At 37.7% G+C, this 27,527-nt stretch overlaps 1 protein-coding gene across 2 annotated transcripts; it reads right to left on the bottom strand.

The window, feature by feature from the left end:
- Positions 1-1,613: 1,613 nt before the first annotated feature.
- Positions 1,614-27,236, bottom strand: osbpl10a (oxysterol binding protein-like 10a). Of its 2 annotated transcripts, none has more exons than XM_089122990.1 (13): positions 26,918-27,236; positions 19,227-19,402; positions 15,981-16,060; positions 15,720-15,788; positions 14,341-14,532; positions 13,575-13,767; positions 9,300-9,418; positions 8,345-8,488; positions 5,865-6,315; positions 5,538-5,724; positions 3,335-3,517; positions 3,052-3,199; positions 1,614-1,818 (listed from the first exon to the last, which is right to left on the bottom strand). In XM_089122990.1, the coding sequence occupies exons 1-13, from the start codon at positions 27,028-27,030 to the stop codon at positions 1,774-1,776; spliced, it is 2,100 nt and encodes a 699-aa protein (XP_088979116.1). In that variant the 5' UTR covers positions 27,031-27,236; the 3' UTR covers positions 1,614-1,773. The 2 variants fall into 2 exon arrangements, with proteins under 2 accessions (XP_088979116.1, XP_088979115.1); XM_089122989.1 differs by having other exon boundaries at positions 8,345-8,491; positions 26,918-27,235.
- Positions 27,237-27,527: the final 291 nt, after the last annotated feature.

Here is a 27,527-nt window from a genome sequence, read left to right as displayed (position 1 = left end):
AAGATTAGCATAACCAATGTCCCTCACACACGTGCAGATTGATATTTAAACGTTTTGTATTTTTTCTTCTTCACAGAGACGTTTAGATATTTAAATGGAATAAAACCCCAATAACAAAGTGAACTAGGTAGGTTAGCTGATTACCTTAAAAATCCACAGATATCGTAGTCAGTTCTCACGGACGTTAACACTTTCTCTGACAAGCGGATGCGATGAGACCCGTTTTCCGGTTTGGTCACGTGACGCTCGGCATAAAGCCTATGAAGCAGAGCCATATATATAGTGAAATATCGCGGGCAAAAATAAAAAAATAAAAATATATATAGGTCCACTGTGTGTAAAGCACAGCTCAAACAGAAGTCACTTTCTTACCAAATACGTTTATGTTGGTCTAGGTGGTGAATTCAAGTCACCAGCTGTAAAACTTGCACAATCTGGGCAATACTTCGCGAAATGCGAGAGAACCGGTAAAATGTGACCGGGCCTTAAAGGGACAGTGCACCAAAAAATGACCATTCTCTCATCAATTACACCCTCACGTCGTTGCAACCCATAAGACCTCTTTTAATCAAATAAACATTTTTAAGAGCTTTGTCCCTCCATTTAAAGTCTATCCAACCCAAATTATGACGCTTCAAAACGTTCAAAAAGAGATATTTATTTGAGCTTCCATTCATTGAGCTTGTGATTTCATTAAGTTTCTTTATGTTCTGAAGATGAACAAAAATCGATGGTTTTAGAACGACATTAGGGTGATTAATTGATGACGCAATGATTATTTTTGGATGAACTAACCCATAGACTCGTCAGAAAAGTCTTTAACACTTCTACATCCAGAGTATAATACAGTACTGTCTCTTTAAAAACTTGAAATCGTTTATCATACAGCAATCACAGCTGGGAACTTGCAAATCAAATCAGTGGACTTGAATCCCATCAGTGATGCTGTTCATATAAAGTCACAGGATTGAATGAAGGCCTCGATTAAAAAGTGCATCTGTGTAAAACCTCTCGGGTAAAATCTAATCTAATGGCCAGTTAAGTTCTAACAATAGTGCTCTGAGTTAGCAGTGACTCGTGGAGAGGATTTTGATTGGTCATTCATTTTATCAGCTGACTGACCTGGTCAGTTTCATGTCAAATATCAAATGTGTCAAAATCATGCGCATATTTCACCCCAAAATACTGTTTCGTTTAGATCTTCTTAACTAAAAATATAATATAAGAAACTGAAGCTTATTTTCTATTTAAAAATAAACATTCATCGTGATAGTGTTAGTTGTATTAGTTTATGCTGATTTAAATAAATACACATTACAATATTTCTGTAGATGAGTAAAAAAAAAATACTAAATTGCAGTAATGAAAATTTAATTCACAATGTAAAAAACCTTATATATTTATTACATAAGTACTATATAATTATACTTTATTATTTAATTTTTTTTTCTTGATATTGGGGTGAAATATGAGCTGATTGTGTTTTCATGACGACTGTTTAAGATCTAAAGCTTGAATATGAACATCTCGTCCATGTTGTTCAATGCGTTCAGATCATCAAATGGCAGATCACATTAATACTGTCATGTTAAATCCACAAAAACTCGGTTAGATAATTAAGAAAAATAATATATCATTTATATAGTGTATAAAAGTCTATTCTATGATCCAGGTTTTCATATATACAGATTGGTTTACAGTTTATACATTATAAAGCATGATGTTGCTGTGTTGTGATCAGCAGCGTCTCTCTCCTGCGGATCGTAGTTTATCTCAGTCTGATTTCCACAGTGGGTTTCTGTAGACCCATCCGTCCCCCTGCACACGGACAAACACACAGATTCACACACGCAGGAAAAACTGTTCATATATGAAGTGATAAACATCACAATCTAAATGATCCCCTCTTTTTTCTAGGTAGCTTTTTAATATGTTGTGTTAAACAAAAAAGGTTTGTGAGTTCATAACTCGCAAATCTGACTTTATTTCTCACAATTGCATGTTTATATCTCACAATTCTGACTTGTTTTTTTCTTGATATATAAATAGGGATGCACTGATATGTCAATTTTGGCCGAACCCGATAATACCGATAATTCTTTACATTTGAAAACCGATATATTGGCTCATCATTAAAATCCATGTCCCAGTACACAATTATAATGTTCTCACAATAATTTGATTTAGCCGATATGAAAGACTTGCACATAATGCACTTACCTGTATTGTCCTTTTTAAGTGATTTCAATCATATTTCAAACAATTAAACACCATAATGATGATCAGTGTGCATCTCAGCTGAAGGAAATAATGCATTATTTATTGGCTTGAATATATTGGCCAAATGTTCTTATCAGGCCAATCAAATTAAAGATGAAAAACCGCACTCTCTATAGTTGCATCTCATATATATTTATTATCCAGACCCGTTTCGGCCTAACAATAAAAAAAAAAATCAGCGAATACCAATATGGTGGCGAATATATCATGCATCCCTAGAAACACGCTAAGAATTAAGAAAAGGTAATTGCAACTTTTATTATAAGGGTATTTTTACATGACAAAGTGTCAAAAAAACGAAAAGCATTTTATTTGTGCATTTTTGATGAGTTTTGCATTCAGACGACAATATCGTCAAAATGATCCGTTCACGCTGTATTCTGCTGCCAGGCCAGTAGATGGCGATGTCACTTCACTGTTTTCACAAATTGCCGTTTTTGTAGTTTACACACAGACAATAGTGGTAGCGTTTTTTGCAACCGTTTTCAAAACTTTTAATTTTCAGGCCCCCAAAACGCTGTTGTCTTGTAAATGAATGACCACTATAAAAAAACTATAAAAAGTATTGTCGTGCACCTAACACTTCTGATAAAAAGTCAGATTTGCGAATTATGAACTTAAAATTGCATGTTATAAAGTCCGAATTGTGAGCTATGAACTCAAACGGTTTATTCTGTGGAGTAAACAAACTTCCATATCAAACCCAGTTGAGTCTGTCACACACACACACACACACACACATGTTGCTGTAGTAGTGTGTCATGAACGCACCTCTTTTATGAAGTATTTGGGTTTCCAGGGCATGTTGTTGGTGTTTCTCTCGTCGGACCGCTGGGATTCCTCCAGCCGATGCTTGTGTTCGGTGGCCAGATCAAGGTTTCCCTCCTTCAGAGCTGCGGTCACGTGAGACCAGAGACGCCTGAGCCCAAGAATATCACAGACAATTTACTAAATTTAAGAAAACCATATATATTCATAAAATTTTGGGAAACGCAAAAATGTTGTTTATTTTTCTACTTTTCTGAGTATAAACAGTAATATCGTGAGGAACCACCTGGACTCGCGCCGGCCCTGTTTCTCCACCGGGCGGATCATCTTCCTGATGACGGGCAGTTTGTTGGTGTCGATGACTTTGGTCTCTCCGCTGCTGTATGTGAACTCGAGCGTCCCGTTCCACTCGCCCTGAGCTTTACAAACAACCGTCCCGCTGGAGTTCTGCTTCACCTCGGCACTTACCCTAAAACACACACACACACACACACACACACTAGAGCGCGACCGATAAAGGATTTTGAAGGCCGATACCGATACAAATATTTTGGGGTTTTAAAATCCGATATATCGGCCGATATTTTATTTATTTTATTTATTTATTTATTTAAACTGGAGATGGTTAGTCACAAATTTTGTCATGCTTATTTGAGTTTAGAGAACTGATGGGGATGATCTTTTAATTGTTATTCAAGCAATGACCAACTCAACGAGTGTTGCCAACAGGAACGGTGTAGAGTGCCCTCTGGTGGACAAACTATACAACTTCAACACTCATGACATGGTTCAAGCGTGTTTCGTCCATTTTTATTTTATTTTTTAAATATTAATTTATTGGTCATTATAACTGCCGATACCGATAGTTTGGAAAATGCCTAATATCGTTCCGCCGATATATCGGTCTGGCTCTAACACACACACATCATCATTATCACTCTAAGACTTCTCAATTACGTCTCCTTTAAAGGTGCAGTATGTAAGAATGACTAGTGGTCGGAATAGGTACTGCAGTCCAAATTCAAAATAATAAAAAAAGTTTATGGGCAAAATACAGTAATTGCAATAGAAATTTTTTTTACACGGGTTAAAGTTGGACAATGGATGACGTGACAAAATCCTCCCAGGAAATTCGTATTAATGAGTTGGGAAGTCATAATTAAGATGTCAGGCGTGTTAAAAAAGCTAGAAGGCAATGTACCTTTTCTAAATAAAATTCAACAAGATTTCAGTTGTTGTTGTACAAGCAAGATGGGAAAATAATTGTCGGTGTGGTATCAGTCCCGCCCCTCCTCAACTGTGATTGGATGGCTAGGTAAAAAGTGACAGTGATGAGTGCTGTGTTTTACCCATTTTTTTCAACTTTCATCGCTCAGCATGAAAAAACGCTCACATCTGCTGGTGTCTTTAAATATGTGGCGTTCCCTTTAAAAACAAATTTAAAAAATACTTTGGTGAACACACAATATTAAAGTCGGCATGAAACGCAAGTTGTAATGGTCTTTTCTTCCCTACTGTGCCATATTTCCGAGTGAGACACTTCTGGGACAAGTACAAATGTGGGCGGGGCTTGATTGTGTATGTGAGGAATTGATTAGATGGTTGTGGTTTGCAAATGGTGGATCTCATGTGAGTGACAGGTTGCCCCGCCCACATCATCAGAGAAGAGATGCTGCAAGAGGAAGTAATTCTGATTTAAAACAATAATGACGTGAACCGATAAAACACTGCAACATTCCACAAATACTCTTTTATACCCAACTCCGTCAAAATTTTAAATCAAAATTTTTAGATTTGTACGAGGAGGAATGAGAAGTGTGCAATAACTTGGTGTTCTGCTTGTTGTTTTAGTATTGTGTGTTTTTTTAAATTTTTATTTTTTTATTTTATTTTTTTTTATTTTATTTTTTAAAGTTTTTTATTAGATGTGTCATGAGTGTGTGTGTAGTTTACATGTATGTCTTTAGCTGGTATTTGTTTTACTATGTGTATTATTGTTTGTAATGGCAGCTACTACTTTGCACCACGCACTTTGAGTCCATGACAAATTTCCCCTAGGGGACAATAAAGTATATTCTATTCTATTCTATAAGAAAATAATAAGAATTGTCCATTTTGATTTCATGGGGACTTTAAAGGTGCAGTGTGTAGTTTTTAGCGTCATCTATTGGTGAGGTTACGAATTGAAACCAGAAGAAGTTACGGTGGCCGACAGGAAGTGATGCTCGCTTCTTCAACAAATCGACGAACATCATTTGTCCGTTCAGGGCCACCGTAGAAACACGTCAAGGTGTGTGTAGAGAGAAATGACTCATTCTAAGGTAATAAAAACATGACGGTTCATTATGTAAGGTCTTAATACACCACTGAAAACATAGTTATGTATACGATATTGCATTTCTGTCAACAGATCCTCTTAAATATGACACATTGCACCTTTAAGAAAGTTTCTCACAGACGATACGACATGACGTGAGTGCAGCACCGACCTGTGAACCTTTCCGCCGTAGAAGGGTTTGGTGTGAAAGGTGACGCTGGCCGAGTATCCCGTCTGTGCGCAGCTGATGGAGACCTTCCCCCCCAACTCCAGCCACGGCACAGTGATGATGGACCGAGCGAACGCACTCGGGAATGTGAACACGTACTCCTCCCCGTGATCCCGCAGGTGCAACACACCTGATGAGCAAAGGTACAAACTGCGTCAACAAAGACTGAACGTTTTGTATTGCTCAAGGTTAGCTCATGTTAGTTAACACATAAAAACTAAAAGTGTTACCAGATTATTTTACTGACTAGAAGAAGAGAGCGTCACCCACCTTCTCCCACCATGGAGACCCCGACTGACATCCCCATGAACTTGCTCTTGGTCCAGATGTGTGCGTTGACACACATGCCTCTCTCCTCGCACTCACAGTAAAACCCAGACACCGGAGGATGATGGGAAACCTGCTCCGCCACAAAACGCACCCTGAAATATTCTGACCCCGCCCCCGCCGCCTCCTGATTGGTCGCACGAGCCACGCCTTCCCGAGGAACCGCCCACGAGCAGCAGAAGGTCTCGCCCCGCACAGGGTTGTAGGGCTTCTTGGCGACGGCTCCCTTGCGTCCTTCGTGGAAGGCGGTCATGTAGTACTCGACGAAACGCACCATACGCTCCTCCGCCGTGTTTCCCGCGGAGATGGACAGGAACAGGTCCGGGTGCGCCATGAAGTTAGCGTACATCTCCAGCAATGAACGCTTCTCCAGGATGAATGTGGGAAGAACAACCTGCACAAACCACACAAAGAGACCAGTCAAATGTTAAAGGGTTAGTTCACCCAAAAATGAAAATTCTGTCAGTATTTACTCACCCTCATGTTGTTCCAACCCCGTAAGACCTTCGTTCATCTTCGCAACACAAATTAAGATATTTAAGATATTAAGATCGCTCCTGCATACAGTCAATAGGCTTCTTGAGGGAATGACTCTTACTGGCATCGAAAAGTCATTAAAGACATCGTTAAAATAGTCCAAGTGACTACAGTTGCTCAATCTTAACTTTATCAAACGACGAGAACACTTTTTGTGCGCAAAAACAACAAAAATAACGACTTTATTTCAACTATTCACTTCCTTATCCATCAGTTAACGTAGTGTGATTGCGTAAAGCTACGTCACACGTAGGCTCACTATTGGCCGACGCTGGTCATGTGTGTGATGCGTGTGACGTACAATAACAGAAGCTTACGCTATTAAACTAGTAACCTGACTCGCGCAGAGGGAGAAATAAACGAATAGTTGAAATAAAGTCGTTATTTTTGTTGTTTTTTGCGCACAAAAGTGTTCTCGTTGTTTGATAAACTTAAGATTGAGCCGCTGTAGTCACTTGGACTATTTTAACGATGTCTTTAATGACTTTTCGAGGACAGCAAGAGTCATTCCCTCGAGAAGCCTATGGACTATAGTATGCAGGAGTGATCTTAATATCTTAAATATCTTAATTTGTGTCCCGAAGATGAACGAAGGTCTTACGGGGTTGGAACAACATGAGGGTGAGTAAATACTGACAGAATTTTCATTTTTGGGTGAACTAACCCTTTAAATGAAACTCTAATGTTATATGTTGTAATCATTGTTAATTGCAAACAAATCAAACAAAGGTAATTGAAATCTTTCAAGTGACTTTTAATGACTTGTGCAGTCTCAAAATTAGACATCAGCAAAACATGTGTTATCTCCCTAATCAAGGGCTTCATTAGCTGCAACAGGTGTGCTTGAGATCGAACACATGAAATATCCGAACTGGCTAGGTTTGATGAGGGTCACGTTTGACTGCATGTTAGAAATATGACAAGTCAAATTTATAATAAATATTCAAGTCAAAAGAATGGTCCAAAAAGTTGAAAGATATCAGTAAAACCTGCACAAGTTGTAGTCAAAATTATTCAACCCCCATAGCAAATCAGGTTTATTGGCAAAATTTGATGACTTTCGGCTGTTTGCAGTGAACAAATCAAACAAAAGTCATTGAAATGTTTCAAGTGGTTTCCCCAAATTCAACTTGTAATAGAGTGCCGAAGTGATGACGTCACTTTGTAGGACAACTCGGAAGCTAGCGGCGCATGGGTTCCCTCGGTCGAAAAGCAATGCATTTTCCCCATAGACTTTTGGAAAATCGCAAAAAATAAGATCTGTGTTTAACCCTTACACGTTTTGTCTAGCAAGATAACCTTTACAAGTTAATCCAAAATTTATACATTTTGAAGCCTATATAAAGATTTTAAAAAACACAATCAGACACAATAAAGTTTAAAAAACCATAAGCAGGTTATAACTGTGTGTTTTATGTCACAAATCAAAACGTGAAAATATTTAGAGGCTCTGCTCACCACAGACCTTATTTCAGGCGATTTAGCAAAAACCCATTCAAAAATCCCAAAGACTTTAGAGCGACGGAACCGTAGTGCTAAAATGCTAACTCACTTCCGCGTTTTGGCCTACAGAGTGACGTCGTAACTTCTGCAGTCTCAAAATTAGCCAACCCCCTGTAGAGAATCCCTCACAACAGCACATATCTGCAAAACATGTGTTATCTCACTAATCAAGGGCTTCATTAGCTGCAACAGGTGTGCTTGAGCTAGAACACATGAAATATCCCAACTGGCTAGGTTTGATGAGTCACGTTTAACTGCATGTTAGAAATATGAGTCAAATGAATGGTCCAAAAAGTTAAGAGTAGATATCATTACAACCTGCACAAATCACACAGAGTGAAGAATGTTATCTGAATCTCGTGTGTTGCGTACGTCATGCGCACCCGTGTGAGGTCCATGCCGAGTTTGAGCTGAGACAGTAGATGCAGAATAACACTCCTCTGGTCCTCCAGCACACCCAGATCTTCCTCAGAGTTACTGTCTGAATCCATCACCTCTTCATCAGGAGGAACCAGCTTCACCCCCTCCTGCTGCAAACACAGTCACAAAGCTACAAACTAGAGCCAGGCCGATATTAGGCATTTTCCATAATATCGGTATCGGCAGTTATAATGGCCGATAAATGAATATTTAAAAAATAAAATAAAAACGGATGAAACACGCTTCAATCATCTCTCCTCGGCCTGTTATATTGAAAATGTATGTTTTACATACATTTGATTTGCAGTATGATGTCATCTATTGCTAATCATAGACTAGCTAACCACAAAGCTAGCTAATGCCACTATCATCAGTGGAAGACCGCTAACGTTAACATTAATGAGCTTGGAAACCACAATGAACTTTTTCTGCCTAAATAAAGTAATGATTACCGTATTTATAACTCGCATATCTCTAGTTACAGTCCCTGCATTGTAAAACTTGCGAGGAGTGAACATTTAGACAGAGAGAAAAAGTATCAAACGTATCTTGTGCAGAAAAGTTAGCTTTTCTTTTACACGTGTGTGAAATCCAACAATATTTAATTAAAAAAAATATATCGGGCGATATATCGGATTATAAAACCCAAAAATATTTGTATCGGTATCGGCCTTCAAAATACTTCATCGGTCGGGCTCTACTACAAACACTTTCCATTTCAGATAAACGCTGTTATTTTGAACTTTCTATTCATCAAATAATCCTGAAATAAAAATGTAAATAATTGATAATAATGAGAAATGCTTCTTGAGCATCAGATCCTCATATTAAGAGTGATTTCTGAAGGGTCATGTGACACTGAAGACTGGAGTAATGACGCTGAAAATCCCAGGAATAAATGAGCTGATTCGGTCTTACCTCAGTGTTGTGGAGCAGGTTCTTCTTCCTGAGGGAGGGCGAGGGCTCTGTGGAGCTCAGGGTCGCAGCTCCACCTTCCTCTGAGGGAGACTTCGGGACGGACCATACAGGAGCATTATCTGCAGGAATGAAGAGCACATGACCAGCGGTCAGTAGTTACACCACACACACACGCTCTGATAGAGCCAGACCGATATATCGGCCAGCTGATATTATCGGCCGATATTAGGCATTTTCCAAAATATCGGCAGTTATAATGGCCGATAAATGAATATTTAAAAAATAAAATAAAAACGGACAAAACACGCTTCAATCATCTCTCCTTGGCCTGTTATATTGAAAATGTATGTTTTACAATTTGCAGTATGATGTTATCTATTGCTAATCATAGACTAGCTAACCACAAAGCTAGCTAACGCCACTATCATCAGTGGAAGACCGCTAACGTTAACATTGATGAGCTTGGAAACCACAATGAACTTTTTCTGCCTAAATGAAGTAATGATTACTGTATTTATAACTAGCATATCTCTAGTTACAGTCCCTGCATTGTAAAATGTAAGTTATACTTGCGAGTAGGGTTGGGTATCGTTTGAATTTGAACGATTCTGATTCCGATTGCGATTCCTTGTTTCGATTCCGGTTCCTAACGATTCTCGATTCCGATTCTTTTAAGAGGCAGGGTCAAAAAAGTTTAGCTAACCTTGCTAACCAACGGCCTTTCTGAAGGAAATACTCCTTCTGTAAAAATACTCCTTTTGTCACAAATTTTGCATTTTGCCGAGATTTCGTTATTTTTAGAAAAGTTAAGCCACACTTTGGATCGCCGATGTAAGGTACTCATGTTCGACTCGCGTGGTTATGCCAACACTTCCGGTAGACGCTTCTTCGTTGGTGTTGTTCAGCGGTTTCTTCTTCCGCTCGGCGGACTGTGAATATCGAAACTAGGAATCGAAATTTTAACTTTTGAACGATTCCGGGAAAAACGAAAAGTTAGTCTCGGCTCCAATCGATACTCGATTCTCGATACCCAACCCTACTTGCGAGGAGTGAACATTTAGACATAGAGAAAAAGTATCAAACGTATCTTGTGCAGAAAAGTTAGCTTTTCTTTTACACGTGTGTGAAATCCAACAATATTTAATAAAAAAAAAAATATCGGATTTTAAAACCCAAAAATATTTGTATCGGTATCGGCCTTCAAAATCCTTTATCAGTCGGGCTCTAGTGATTAAAGACCAGCCGAAACCAGCAAACACCTTATAGGAAGGAATCACATCACTTTCAATACAAACATTTGCTGCTTTAACCTCCACATGAAACGCATGTATTATCAATACCAACATGTTTTTTTTTTTTTTAGAAATATAACTAATTTTATGTTTATTCAAAACTTCGGAGGGTCCGGCAGCCGTTCAGTGTGTTGTGAAAGATGTGTTAAGCTCTTGGCATCTGCTCTCCTAATATTTCTGAGAACAGATGTCAAGTTTTCCTTACATTCAGACAGATTCAGCCATGTACAGATATATGAGAACTAACTGTAACTGAGAATACATTTAGCTGGTCTCTGTGAATAAATGTTAAATTAAATTAATGTTACATTGAAACATTTTATCCAAAGCAACTTTCATTCCATTCAAGGCACACATTTGGTCAGTTTTTTTTAAATAAATAGTTCATAAACAAATACTATAAATAAATTAAGACTTCAGTAAAGATAATAAAGATAAACAAAATGGATATTAGGCGTGTTCGGCTCGAAACGGCACTGTGCAGACTGATCGGTGTGTTACATCAATGTGATAATCTCAAGCTAACATAAATCTTAATATATATATATAAAAGCAGAAAATAATGACCCACATCAACACTATATCTGAAAGCATCGAGCATCACTTCATATTAATTCTTTAATTTCTCAAACTGCTTGGGGAAAACATGCAGAGAAACATCCATGCACAACTGAGAAGAGAATATGTGCAATGTTCTGACTGATTAAAGAGATGAAAAGCAAACAGATCATGCAAACAAAACACAAAATATGTATTTACCTGATTGGCGTTTCCCTCGTTTGGATCTGCAGGCCCCGCCCCTTTCCAAGACACGCCCCTGCCAGAGCCCCACCCCCTCATTACATATAACTAGCCCCTAATAGACCTCAGTCAGAGATCAAAGGTGTCATCTGAAGGATTTTAATTAATTTAATTCATCAGAAACATTCAGAGCGATCAGTTTAGGATTCAGTCCATCCAGTATATACCACCAAACACAAGAAACCTGAGATCTGAAGATCAGAAATAATACACATACAATACACAGAGTCATTCAGTGTTTCTCCTCAAACGTGTCCATTCACATCAAGGAGTTCTCGTTTGGCCGAGTGAATCAACATTAGGAAACAAAAAGATCAAACATAAAATCAAATCAAATATAAAGTCACGGCGACTGATCTCGACGGCCGTGTCAGGCTTTACTGGATCCACTGTCGGTTGTGTTTTAGGCACCTGTGTGTGTGTCTTTGGCATGTGGTTCATCATCCAGCATTGAAAACAACAGGAAACACACACACACTCATACTGAATCATGCATTAAAGGGAAAGTTCACCCAAAAATGAAGATTAGCCCATGATTTACTCTCACTCAAGACATCCGACGTGTACACGATATTCTTCTTTCAGACCAACACAATCAGAGTTATATTAAAAATGTCCTGCCACTAATGCACTTTTATCATGTGTAACTGCACTTTTATGATGGATAGATTCACTTTTATGATGGATAGATTCACTTTTATGATGGACAGATGCACTTTTATAATGGATAGATTCACTTTTATGATGGATAGATGCACTTTTATGATGGACAGATGCACTTTTATAATGGATAGATTCACTTTTATGATGGACAGATGCACTTTTATAATGGATAGATTCACTTTTATGATGGACAGATGCACTTTTATGATGATAGATGCACTTTTATGATGGACAGATGCACTTTTATGATGATAGATGCACTTTTATGATGGACAGATGCACTTTTATGATGGATAGATGCACTTTTATGATGGACAGATGCACTTTTATGATGGATAGATGCACTTTTATGATGGATAGATGCACTTTTATGATGATAGATGCACTTTTATGATGGACAGATGCACTTTTATGATGGACAGATGCACTTTTATGATGGACAGATGCACTTTTATGATGATAGATTCACTTTTATGATGGACAGATGCACTTTTATGATGGATAGATGCACTTTTATGATGGATAGATGCACTTTTATGATGGATAGATGCACTTTTATGATGATAGATGCACTTTTATGATGGACAGATGCACTTTTATGATGGACAGATGCACTTTTATAATGGATAGATTCACTTTTATGATGGACAGATGCACTTTTATGATGGATAGATGCACTTTTATGATGGATAGATGCACTTTTATGATGATAGATGCACTTTTATGATGGACAGATGCACTTTTATGATGTATAGATGCACTTTTATGATGTATAGATGCACTTTTATGATGGACAGATGCACTTTTATAATGATAGAAGCACTTTTATCATGTATAACTACAATTTTATGATGATAGATGCACTTTTATCATGGATAGATGCACTTTTATGATGGACAGATGCACTTTTATGATGGATAGATGCACTTTTATCATACATAACTGCACTTTTATGATGGACAAATGCACTTTTATGATGGACATATGCAATTTTATGATGGATAGATGCACTTTTATCATGGATAGATGCACTTTTATGATGGACAGATGCACTTTTATGATGGATAGATGCACTTTTATCATACATAACTGCACTTTTATGATGGACAAATGCACTTTTATGATGGACAGATGCAATTTTATGATGATAGATGCACTTTTATGATGGATTTTTAACTCCAACTGTATTCGTCTGAAAGAAGAGTGTCATATAGGATGACTCTCGGATAAATAAATCATGGGCTAATTTTAATTTTTGGCTGAACTATCCCTTAAAGAACGGTTTGATCTGTGATCAGCACAAATCCAAATGACACAATCAGGCACAGAACTGAACAAACAAATGATGAACCAAAATACAGATGAATCACACAGACACCGAACATGCAAACAGCCCTTCAGCAGCACGTATTGCACGCGTTAATCTGCAAGGGCCCCGTTACATACGGACAGGGGTCGCAGAGGACCTCGGCCGGGTCTTTGGCCGGTTCAGTCTGTCGGGCGTCCGTGTCGGACTCACCACGTTTGTGACCCGGCTGAGCGCTGCGCGAGTGTAATATAGTCAGGCATTCTCCCAGACAGCTCAGTGTGGCGGCAGACGTGGCCTTCAGAAGCAGCAGGTCCTGATCCAGACAGGACAGGGATCCTCCCGCCGGAAGAGCCTCGATGGACTCGACCAGACTCTTCTGCTGACCCTCGGCCTGCGACATGACCTGAGGGAATGGGGAAACACTGTCATTGCTGCGGTTGACCAGCGGGTGGCGCCGTTCAGCACTGACTAACTAGATGTTACACTGTTAAAAACATCACAGCAAACTGTGCTCACTGTTACTACAATCACCAACAATGAATAAAGACATGAAACATCAAAGATCATATAAATGGAGCCTTGCTGAGCAGAACAGGCTTCTTACTGAGAGCTAGTTTATGTACAGTAGATGAAAATGGTGACTTTCTTTCTGCGTTCTTGGCATGTAATTATAAAGAATAAAAGTGTTTATCTTCATAATCTCTCCTCAAACTTCCCCCGCCTCTGAATGACGTTCCTTTCCTGCTGATGAAATGGAGGGCATGAGTGTGAAGCTGAAGTGAGTGTGTGTGTGATCTGACACACGAGGTAATAATATTTCAGCTGACGCACGACTTTAATTCACTGAACGATGTTCTGGCACAGAAACGAAACCCGACGACGGCTCGAAACTGAGGAGGAACGTCTCTGCCATGAGCTTCTATTAAACGAAGAAGATGTGTGTTAAAATGTGTGTGTGTGTGAGTGAGTGTCTGACCTCTTTGACCTCCAGCAGGCGCTCTGGATACTGGTGTTTGGCTCGGCGTGCGGCCGCTGGGGACTTGTGGTGTGTGACGGTGACGATGTTGCTCTGCGGCCCGAGATGAGGAAGACTCCTCTGAGACGCAGGAGAGGAAGAGGGAGGAAGAAGAGAGAAGCTGCGCGTGCGACTCGAGGAACCCGACGAACCCTGACAGAGAGAGAGAGAGACTTTTAAAGGTCTATTTATTTACAAAAGAATTTAAAAAAAAACATATCAACAAAATTTTCCAGAGTTAGATCTGAATAATCTGAGGGTAGGATTTAAATTTTTACTTTAAAAACTTTTTCAAACACAGATACACTCAAACGGCCATCTTCATCAACATCACAAATGCATTGATTTATTCCCCATTTATACCGAAACATTTGCATGTCTCTGAGCAATTTATAGAAAGTAAATTCAATTTGAATGCGAGATTTTAATAAACCCTTAAAAATGGACACCACAGCCGTTGATGCATCGCCACTCAACAGCTTTTTCCGTGACAAACATATAGCCATTTTTGCTTGCCCAAATAAAAAATTTATCAAAACATGAACTTCCTATCTATTATTTCTATATTTTGGTCCATAAATGAAAAAAAAGAATACTTTTTTAGAGTATTACACCATTTGTCCAAAATATTAAAAAGTACTTGAAGCCTATCATATTCTAAAAACAAATGAAAAACTGAGAGAGAGAGAGAGAGAGAGAGACTCACAACAGCAGAATCACAAACACACTTTACTATCGCTGAGATATACTATTGGTTTTAATTAATATATTATATATATTTTCAGTTTTCACTTTAATATTACACTTTTTTGTCATTTTGTCAAGGAAACATTTCTTGATTAACAACTAAAAAGCTAAATTGAATAAAAGTGACGAAAACAAACAAGCAAAATTACTAAAATTAAAACGTTAATTATATCAAAATAAAAACAAATGAATAAAGACTATGATAAAATAACACGGGGTGAAATGAATGTTAATGTGTGTGTTCAGGTGAACATCATCATAACTCTCTCAAGACTGAACAGTTACAGCGGATCGACTCTCAGGATTGTGTTTATTAGTGACGTATAAATCAAACCTCGACGTGATGATTAACAGAAGTCATTCTGAGTGTTTGTGCGATGAAGATTAATGATCAATGAGTGAACACACACACACACGAGTCACTCAGAGTGCGTCTTTACAGTAAGAGTAAATCCATAATGTGACGAAAGCTGTTTTCAGTATTGAATTATAGTAATAAACGTGTATTAATGTGTTTTGATGCAGTATCTGTGTGTTTGAGTGTCATCCTTACACACTGAATGTGTGTGTGTGTGTGTGTGTGTGTGTCGTACCTGTGAGTCAAGTGTGTTCTGCGTTCTGTCGACACAAAGATTCTCGTCACAGTCTTTCAGTTTCCTCGTCTGTGAAGGACAGCAGATCAGATTACAGCACACACACACACACACACACACACTGCAGACCAGAGGCCCTCAACTGGGCAGTGTGTGTGTGTGAGTGAATGAGTGTGTGAGTGTGTGAGTGAGTGTGTGTGTGAGTGAGTGAGTGAGTGAGTAGGTGAATGAGTGTGTGAGTGTGTGAGTGTGTTCACACACCTTGGCGCTGCTGTCGGAGTGGCGTCGGGTGCAGGCCAGTATCTGCTTCATCCACATCTGCTGTTCTGAGGCGTCCACCGCTGGCACAGAGGAATCATGGGAAGAAACGAGAGAGAGAGTAAACATACAGTTACCATGGCAACCATCTCAAACATGGCTAGATGTGTTTATTACTAGTTTGACACTCACTAATAACATTTGTTATTTGAAACAAAATAAACATGAACTGAAATAACTGAAACCTGAAATCTCGTGTGTCTGAGTACATTTGACTTCATCCGCCATGTTGTCATGGTCATGTGACCACACACACACTAATGAGAAACAGAGCAGCAGCGATAGCTGGAGTATATCTGATCACCAGACGCCCCGACACACACACACACACACACACACTCTCTAAAACACTCTAAAACACACACACACACACACACACACACACACACACACTCTAACACACATGCAAACACTGTCACACTCTCTCTCAAACACACACACTCTCTCTCTAAAACACACTCTAACACACACGCAAACACGCACGCACACACATACACATACATGGGACACAAACTCTCTAAAACACACACAATCTAACACAATCTAACACACATACACACTCTAAAACACACTAACACACTAAAATGCACACCCACACACACACAAGCACGCACACGAACTCATAAACACACACACACACACACACACACAGAGAGAGAGAAACAGAGAGAGAGAGTGTGTACTAACAATTACATAGATATTAAAAAATAAATTCTCAGATGTGTCATCATGTTTTCTCAAACGATTCTGCACTGAAATCCGTCTCTGGAATACAGAATGTTATTAAATAATTATGATTATTGAAGCTTCACAGAAACCATGATGAGCTAAACTGGCCAAACTAGAAATATCTCAGACACCAGATAAAAATGAACGGGAACATTACAGGACGGACTGTAATATTGCATTCATTAATTTCATATTGCAACATTTTGTAACTGAACAGAAATCAAAACAAATCATTACTTATGGACACCTAAAGTGTTCCATCCATACTGATCAGTTAGATGTTAGATTATATATATATATATATATTTTTTTTTTTTCAGTAATTACCCAGAACCCCTTGCGGTGGCAGCAGTGAGCAGATTCGCTGAAAGTCAATATGTTCCTGTTTCTTAGTTATTAATTTTCTCTCATGCAGGATCACCTTCATCAGAATCAGATTAATACTCAATCTTATGAATTGTGGAGAACGCATCATCACGAATAACCTTCACTGCAGCTCAGCATTAGCGATTTAAACAAGCTCTTGGTATAATTATGATGCGTTCTGTAACGAGCAGGAGATGAAATGACTGATATACGAGTCGAACGAGTCATTAAGACTCAACGCTACTGTGGACTGAATATTAAATCTATATATATATACGGTATACTAGTTTGTCTTACAATAAGTATTGCAATAATATTGTATCATGAATTCAGTATTGTAATATGTATCGAATTGTGAAATAAGGGGATCGTTACACCACTAATATATATTGAGGAACCGCTGATTTATCCAAGATATTAGAAATGAACAAAGACCATGACCATGTGGAGTTGAGGGGCTGATGGAGACTAAGGCCTGTGGGTTGAGATGTGTGTACTTCTGGGGCCGGTTACACAGAGCTGTTTTAGACCGGTCTATAGTGTTAGACAAGTCTACAATTTGCTCATAGACTAGTCTAATGCGAGTTAACCTGTTTCACAAAAATAAAGACTGACATAATTTAGACCAAAACAATTAGACAATTTCCCCCAGGCTGATTTAGGGCTAAGACTCTGTTACCGTGGCAACCAGCAGTAACAATCAGTTACATTACAAACATTGTGAACGCAGCATATGTTACCGTGGCAACCAGCAGTAACAATCAGTTACATTACAAACACTGAGAAAGCAGCATATATGTTACCATGGCAACCAGCAGTAACAACCAGTTACATTGCAAACATTGAGAAAGAAGCATGTTATCGTGGCAACCAGCAGTAACAATCAGTTACATTACAAACATTGTGAACGCAGCATATGTTACCTTGGCAACCAGCAGTAACAATCAGTTTCGTTACAAACATTGTGAACGCACCAACGCAGCATATCTGTTACCATGGCAACCAACAGTAACAATCAGTTACATTACAAACACTGAGAAAGCAGCATATATGTTACCATAGCAACCAGCAGTAACAACCAGTTACATTGCAAACATTGAGAAAGAAGCATGTTACCGTGGCAACCAGCAGTAACAATCAGTTACATTACAAACACTGTGAACACAGCATATCTGTTACCTTGGCAACCAGCAGTAACAATCTGTTACATTACAAACACTGAGAAAGCAGCATACTGTATATGTTACCATGGCAACCAGCAGTAACAATCAGTTACATTACAAAAAGCCAAAAGAAAAGGGAAAATGGCCCTTTCTGCATTCTGCACTAAATATCCCCAGGCAAATGTCCTTGTAACTGGTACATAGACACACATATCTTCCACTGGGGTAAACTGCACCGAGCGAGTGAATGCACTTACTCCATCCGCCATGTTTTTTGTTTTGGAAAGGTTCTTATTTTACCCAGAATGCATTGCATTGTAGTCCTACTTAAGATAGTCAGAGTCTTCAGTGCTTTGTGCAACGGTCTGATTTAGACGTCTATCTACTATATCTCTCAGCCGTAGTCAAAGTCTATCTTTGTGAGACCGGGCCCTGGGGTCTAGGAGTTGTCACACCTTTAGTACCGTGGGGATTATCCGTTGTAATTATCTGATTGGTCAGTTTGAGTGTCTCACATTTGGGCTTTAGTCACATGGTCAGGGAAAGGATGAAAGAAGATTGTAAATGTTGCTCTCTCTCGTCTTTTCCCAAAGCCCCCCCCCCCCTCTCTCTCTCTCTCAGAACATCACATACAGTATATGCTGTGTACAATTAATGATACAAGTTATTATCATTTCATACATCTATTTTGTAACTACTTTAAGTGTAACCATAACCATATTTGACTTTTAACCACTTTTCAATTACAAATAAAGTGCTAATTAGTTTTGATTTGGTATTGACTTTGAACTGCTACATATTCCATTAGCCTACAATACAGTCCCTCTCCATAGCAACGCTCTCCACATGTTAAGCTTATTCCCGCCGCTGGTATAAGCATCAATCGGCCTGAACCCCAGCAGGAGATCCGGCCGTACGAGTGTTAGAATACCTCTGAGTTTGAAGAGCTCCCCATTGGCCGAGCTGACGACGAACATGTGAGGCGCCTCGTCGCTCGTCGTCACGGAAGCACCAATCAGAGGCAGGGAACCACGGGGCTTCAGGCTCCGCCCCTGCTCGTGCACGAAGTACTGCAGCTGACCCACATCAGGGTCCAACACGAAATACCTGCACACACACACACACACACATCACATCACAATATAACTGGATCACCACTTTTCCAAAACTTGGAGCTTTGAGACAATATAGAGCTGGAATTAATTCTCTATTTGTGCTGACTTTAATTATTCGTAATTAATTATTACGATAATTTATGATTTACTTTCATATTATACGTTTCATTTCATTTTTATCTCGTGTCTGAGATATTTCTAGTTTGGCCAGTTTAGCTCATCATGGTTTCTGTGAAGCTTCAATAATCATAATTATTTAATAACATTCTGAATTCCAGTGCAGAATCGTTTGAGAAAACATGACATGAAAAAAATTTTTTTAATCTCCATGTCATTTTTAGTACACATTCTGTGCATGTGTGTGTGTGATTTTATTTATGAAAAAAAAAACATATGGAATTTGGACATAAATACAGAACACTGAAAGTTGTCGTGACATGCTGCATTTAATAATTAGTAGAAGCAGCAAAATTTAATTTAAAATTTACTAGTTTTTCATCAATGAACATTCAGAAGAGTCCAGTTAGCTGATATGGTTTGGTGATATGCAACATATTATATAATTTCTTGAATAATAATAATAATAATAATAATAAGTTATCAAATCCATGTTTTGGCTTGAAGATCTGCATGTGACTGCTGAGCTCAGATGATTGACCGTCACTCAATCCCACAATCCCTCTGGCCAATCACCCAATCACTCGCCCAGACAATTAGAGTGTAAACGAGACTGAAAGTCAGAGCTCAGCTCTCTGTGTGATTAAAACCTCACACACACACACACACACACACACACTGGACAAGAGCTCTCATTCACCAATACACTTCTCATCTCAGAAACACAAAGCTTTTTATTTTCATTTGCTTTAGCCATTTCTGCTGATTTTATCACCAGTTGAACAAAACCAATAAAAAAAAAAACATTGGTCACGAATGTACTTTGAATTGAACTTGGCATATTAAATAAATTCAATAAACAATTATATACCATATTAATAAAATGAAAGTGCAATATTAGATTACAAAAAATATTATTTTTAATATAGAATGCATGCAAAATTAGCACAAATCTAAAGAAAGAAAGACTGTCTGCAGTGAGGATGTTGGTGTGTGTGTGTGTGTGTTATTGTCGTCTGCGGCTGTGTGTGTGTTTTCTGCTAAACCAGATCAATGACTCTCTGACCAGAGACCGACTTCACTCACTAAACCACACACACACACACACACACACACACACAGTAAAAACATAGATCTTTGTTTTGCTTGTGACAGGCTCATTTTTTTTTCATAAAGGTCAATCATAAAGATTCAGAAATAATGATAAAACACGGTAAACCGCACTTTTCCACATACGCAATAAATCACAGCTCAACAACACGCATCATCTGTGTATGTAGTGCAGAAATACACTCATTTAGTTTCAAATGTAGACGTTTCAAGATGTTAGTCTGAGCCACACTTCCTTCTTTCGGCGCGAGTGAACGGAGGCAGTTTCGATACACACCACGACTGTTCAGTGACATGATCTGCTCTACAAGCGTGTGATTTACACTGTTTTTAAGTGTTTAACTGCTAAATTACATTCTCCATCAAGAACCAAATTACCCATAATCCTATGCTCTCTCCCTACTTTCTGAAACTACAGAATATTTCGCAATAAACTTGTTTAAATACAAAAGATTAAAAATAAAACCAATCATTTCGTTTCGTACCATTGTTTTTTTACTGGATGATGTCATTTGAAATGCTTCCGGGATGAATAATGTCACCCATTCAAGAGCTGCTAACGCTGTTCAGTTTGATTCATGGTTAAACACTTTTTACCGAGGAAATTCTTCAGTTTTAAAGTATAAATTACATTTGTTCATGTGGCCGTATAATCCTCTTTTTAAGAGTCTCATAAAGGCAAAGGAAAGAGTTAGCGTTCACAATCTACATGATAATATCGGATTCTGAGTCCATTCTGTTGGAGGTTTACGACCTTAAAATGACCTCAAATCAGACCCTTTCAAGAGCATCAAATCATCTTCACAAACACAAACTCGATGATGAGCTTCGTTCACCGTTCCAGCTTGACACGCAGCACTGGAATCATATCTGGGAATAATTCACTTTTATGGATGTTACTCTGCAAGAGAGTCCAGCATGATGACAACACATACCAAGTTTATGAATATGAACCGCAGACATGATGCGTCATTATTTATATATCCTAAATGGAATTTTTTTGCTCAAATGTTTAATATGTTAAACTTTATTTAAATGTTACTGCAACATTCCGAGAACATTCAATGGAACATTCTTGAACGAGTGAAAAATGGAATGTTCTATTTAACATCTGAAACCGTCACCGTGGAAACCAGGAGCGTTAGAAACAGCAGAGGTGAATGTATTAAAAAAAAAAACCTGCTATACACTAACATTCAAAAAAATTGTTCTCTCCTGCTCACCAAGGGTGAATTTATTTAATCAAAAATACTGTAAAAATTTAAATTTAAATCACCTTCCTAGTGATCTTGCTAATTTGCTGCAGGACGAGAGACCACATTTTGTCTTTACCAATAAGTTATAAATTCTTTTGAATATTTTTTAAAAAAATTTTTATATATATATATATATATTTTTTTTATTTTATATGTATGTGTTTTGTTGTAAACAATAATGTACATTATGTCATGGAACTTGATGTGCAATTTATATGTGTGAATAATTTTACCTCTGTTTTGTATGTTGGTAACAGCTGGGCTTGTTTGTTTATTGTTTGTATAAAATCAATAAAAAACATTTAAAAAAAATACTGTAAAAATTTGAAATAATATTACAAATTAAAGTAATTGTGTTTTATGTGACTATACAGTAATGTGTATTTTATTCCTGTGATTTTCAGCATCATTACTCCAGTCTTCAGTGTCACATGATCCTTCAGAAATCACTACAATATGATGATGATTATTATCAGTTTTGACAACAGATTCATATTTTTGTAGAAACTATGATACATTTTATTTTTCAGGATTCTTTGATGAAGAGAAATTTTATTTAAAATAGAATCTTTTGTAACATTATAAATAGCTTTACTGTCACGCATCCTTGCTGAATAAAAGCATTAATTCCTATAAATAAAATAAATAAACCTCGACACTAACTTTTGAACTCTATTCAGAGCTGGTGAAATAATGCACCGAAACACACACACACACTGGTGTAATGAACCGGTGAGTCCATCAGAACCGAATTATCACTCACGGACTCGTTCACCGCCTGCACGTAGATCAGCTAAAGACTGAAGAGCTCAGCTCGTTTAGAGTTAAGAATAGAATTGAGAAGCATTCCACACAAAACACTGAGCTCATCTTCTGTTGTGACACAAACACACGCCCACTGAGAGTCTACAAATCAAACTACAGACGCATGTTCCTCTTCTCACAACACACTCGGGCACCGCGAGCTTTACATATTCATCATCACCACGCATAAAAACATCTGAGATCTGAGCTGTGAGAAAGTTGCATTTTAATCACGGATGTGAATCCATCAAAACTAACTTTAGCTGGAAAACAACATTATTCAAGAACCGCTAGAAAACCAAACCAATGTTAAAGCTGCTTTGAGACAATCTACTATAGAAATGAGATGATTTGACATTTCTATTCTACAGCCTGAGTAAAACACACAACAAAATGACTTCAACTTTAGCTAGTTAAAAGAAAACCACAAAAACTCAATTATTCCAACGCAGCACTGCCTGTAAGAAGTGTGTAAATCGGAAACACACACAGAATTAAATGTTTTAAACCGTCACTGAGATCAAGGATAAAACACACACACACACGAATAACAGACATTTACACTATATTTACATGTTTGACTCTCCTGACAATGAGGAGAAAATCTGCTCGAGTCTCATCCAGCTCTGACTGCTGAACACACAGAAACAGTGTGTGTGTGTGTGTGTGGGGGGGGGGGGGGGTACTTTATTGATCCCATGTGGGAAATGTAATTGCATTAGCAGCAGCAATACATACACACACGTAACACACAGACAAATTGGTCCCAAAATTTAAAATTTGAAAAAGAAAAAAATTGCTGTAATTAATAATTTAAAAAATTATATATGATTACACATTGTATGTATACTAAGGCCCTATAAAAAGAGCAAGAAAACAGTAATTGCTCATCTTTTTGTAGTTTTGAGGTGTGTGTGTGTGTGTGTGTGTGTGTGTGCGCACTTTGCTCTAAATATCTCCATATAGGACAGAAAAATCCCAAACGAGATGATTTTAATATCTCTATTAGTTAGAATTAGGGATGGGCAACGATTAATCGCGATTAATCGCATCCAAAATAAAAGTTTGTGTTTACATAATATATGTGTGTGTAGTGTGTATAATTAATTTGTATATATATATATACCCACACATGTATGTTTATATTTAAGAAAATGTGTTATTAATATATCAAATATTTATATTTATATATATTAATTGTGAATAAATATATATAAAATATATACATGCACATATTTCTTAAATATATACAAGCGTGTGGGTATTTATATATACAAATTAATTATACACACTACACACACATATGTTATGTAAACACAAACTTTTATTTTGGATGCGATTAATCGCGATTAATCGTTGCCCATCCCTAGGAATGACACAGAATTTGGCAAATTTTGGAAAAACAAATCAAAAGGAGGATTGTAAAATTAATCAAATTCAAATCGAGCCATGAACCAGCATCGGTCTCATTACACTCAAACCCACGGCTGTGGAAACGTGTGATTGGCTCCTTCTGTTTATGGTGAATTATTGTCATATTTTCATTTGTTTACATTTTCAGACATCGATTAAATTGAGTTTCATGAATCCAATTGATTAGACTTTCTGTTTAATGACAAAAAAACTGAAGAAAATGTAAGTTCGTAATCATAACAGACTTCTATTGAGCCTGAAATAGCCTGTGTGTGTGTGTGTGTGTGTGTGTGTGTACTTATTTCCGCTTGTGTACAGACAGACTGTTTGTACAAAGTACAAAGATCGAATTCACATCCAGATAACATTCATGTGTGTGTGTGTGTGTGTATCCTGGGGCCCATTTCAGAAAGGAGGTTAAGTGAAAACTCTGAGTATGTTAACCCTGAAATGAGGGAAACTCTGGGTTTTCCGTTTCAGAAAGGGGGGTATATCAAACCCGAGAAAGCAGAGTAAGTCAAGCCCGTTTCTGAAAGAGAGGTAAATTATACTCAGAGTCAGTTACCATGGTAACTTACTCTGTGAACCTAACCTGGTCGGGAGCAGGTTTTCTTCAGTAAACTCAGAGTTTCTTGCGGTCTCCTCCCCTTTTTTAAAAAGGAAGTGCTGTTAGTGCTGTTGCCAAAAAGTAAAAGGATTAAAACGTTTGCTAAACTTTTATTTGATTACCACCATTTTTTATAATATATTTCTATTAAATCATGAAAAAAATTGGAATAAAAAACATTTAATAGAACTCAATTGTTTTTCAAACATAATTTAATAAGTTATTAATGATAAAAATAAGACGTTAATCTTATTCATAATCAATTATTGAAGTTAGTTGATTACATATGTTTTATTGAACAAATGTTTAATTTATTTAACTCATTTTCATTTTAACTGATGATAATAATAATAACCGTAATTTAATAATGCAGTTTATATATTTTATAATTGTTTAATACCATAAACCGTGATATTTTCTGAAACGGATCTTATACTGTGAAACTCTCATACCCCACATGGGGGAGTCCCGCACCCCACCCCCACTGTTAAACAAGTTACTCAGCAACTTTTACTGTTTTAAATTAAGTAAAAACTACTTTTTACTTTTTAGATTTTTAGACTGGTATTTTTACTTAAGTAAAAATGTATCAAAGTAATAGTAGCCTACTTTAGGTTGAATACCATTCTTCCAGTTTCACCTCTGATATTATAACAGTAAGTTACTGTAAAATAGTTATGAATTATTAACTACAAATGACATCTTAAACGGTGTAGTTAGATTAATGTAATACTTACTATCTCTAGAAAGTATTGGTCTACATATTACTAAATCCTATATCAACCTCAACTACTTGATTAACACAAAGAGAAGAGACAAGAAACAGCACTTTTAATTCTTTCAAATTAACAATATACAATTGCATGAATTATTCTTGAATTGATCAAAGTGTGTAGAGGGAGAAGGTTACATAAAACATATAACTTTTAAAAATGTATGTTAAATGCACTATTGTTTTATACTGAATTGTTCTATAGTTTATGCAGTAGCTTTTTTAATGTAATTGCATCATACTTTATTTTAAATTACAGAAGAATTAAGAGTAACCCCCTTAATTAAATTACAATATTTAGATCACTTGTTAATTAATTACACCCAACACCTCTTTTTGTCTGGCGCTGTTGCCATGGTGACTCATAATATCTGCGCTCCATTGATAATGGCTTTTTATAGTTGTGGTGCACGCGCTTAACTCAGAGTCAGTCAACTCAGAGTTGATTGAACTAACTCATTTCAGCTGTTCTGAAACGGAAAACTCAGAGTTTCCCATCTCAGGGTAAGTCAACTCAGAGTTCAAGCTTTAACTCAGAGTTGGTTGAACCTCCTTATTGAAACGGGCCCCCGATCTCTTGTGCAATTATTCCTGAATATCAGTTGATCTGAGAATCTCAGCGAGTGTGAGCTGACACGGAGTGTGTGTTCAGTGACATCATGATGAATTCAGCTTCAACTCAATGCAGAAACACGTCAGGATCAGGAAGTTTCAACTTTTCCTTCTGATGCAATACTTCAGTAATGATGGACTTTAGGAAAACACACACCAGAATACACAAAATATGATTTCGAGAATCATAACCACAGAAAATGAGCATATATATGAGGTCAAACGCCAGATTAAAGTGATACTCAAGTAAAGATAATGTTATAGTAAAAGTGACCTATCACTATTTTAAAAAATGTTATATCTGTGTGTGTGTGTGTTTGTGTGTAGGTTTAGCGGTTGGGTTAGTGTGTGTGTAGGTTTAGCGGGCGGGTTAGCATGTGTGTAGGTTTAGGGGTAGGGCTAGTGTGTGTGTGTGTGTGTGTAGGTTTAGTAGCGGGCGGGTTAGTGTGTGTGTGTGTGTGTGTGTAGGTTTAGGGGAGAGAATATACAGTTTGTACAGAGTAAAAACCATTATGTCTATGGAAGTCCCCATAAACCTAAGCAAATGTGTGTTTGTTAATAAAGTAAGTGAGTAGAATTGCTTATTGGATCACTGAACTATTGAAAACTGTGAACTATTAATGATCTGAACTAAAAAAAAAAAGAACTTTAAAAAAAAAAACATAATAATAAACAAAAATAATAAAAATCCTATTTAGACCTAAAGAACAGTCAGTGCCACGTCGGCTGTGTGTTTTGGTAATACGATATGACACAGTGTCAGTGTAAAGTTCAGCATGCACGAGCATGTGTTCGGGTTCGGCTAGTGTTCGGTACCTGTTCTGCCAGCCCTGGATGAGGTTGGTGTATTTGCTCAGCACTCCCTCTGTCCTGCCGAACCCGAGCGAGGCCGAGCCCGAGCCCGTCCGAGCCGCCGGCGTCTTTTCCATCGCGCTGCGGGAACGATCCCGATCTAACGTTAGATCATGACGGAGGAGCTGGAACCCGTTCCCATCGTCCCAGTGCCATGTTCCCGAGGAGCTCGTCTCTCTCCAGCGTGTTTCTGTGGGAATCTGAGACACACTCCCTCTCTCTCTCTCTCCAGTCCAACCCCGGATATTACAAACACATCTCAACGCTTCTGTCTCCGTGAACGCGACGCGTGCGTCTTCAGTCTCTCTCTCTCTCTCTCGTGAGCACGTGCATCATCTGCATTGACTCTAACACTCTTGTGAAGATGGATTTTTCAAACGCTACAACTATTTGTGTTCTTTTGATTGTATGAACAGCCGAACGCCTTTTTATTTTGCACGAAGAACAATATTAGAACCCATTACAAAAACGATTAGCTATGTAAATGAGAAATATATTGTTTTTTAGGACCCGCTATCATGATGTGTCTCAAAATAAACATGTCCTTAGAATCATATTTTAATTATATTCAATA

Source organism: Pimephales promelas, chromosome 18 (assembly GCF_988280905.1).
Source record: "Pimephales promelas chromosome 18, fPimPro1.hap1.1, whole genome shotgun sequence".
NCBI classification, from domain to species: domain Eukaryota; kingdom Metazoa; phylum Chordata; class Actinopteri; order Cypriniformes; family Leuciscidae; genus Pimephales; species Pimephales promelas.
This window is presented reverse-complemented; position numbering and strand designations above follow the sequence as displayed.

Bases quoted from the DNA above. Each gene is read 5' to 3' on its own strand.
- osbpl10a (XM_089122989.1), bottom strand. From the start codon at position 27,030: ATGGAAAAGACGCCGGCGGCTCGGACGGGCTCGGGCTCGGCCTCGCTC. The intron at 19,403-26,917 runs GTACCGAACACT...GTGTGTGTGCAG, and splicing joins ATCCAGGGCTGGCAGAACAG to GTATTTCGTGTTGGACCCTG. The intron at 9,419-13,574 runs GTGAGTCCGACA...TCATTCCTGCAG, and splicing joins TCAGCCGGGTCACAAACGTG to ATAATGCTCCTGTATGGTCC.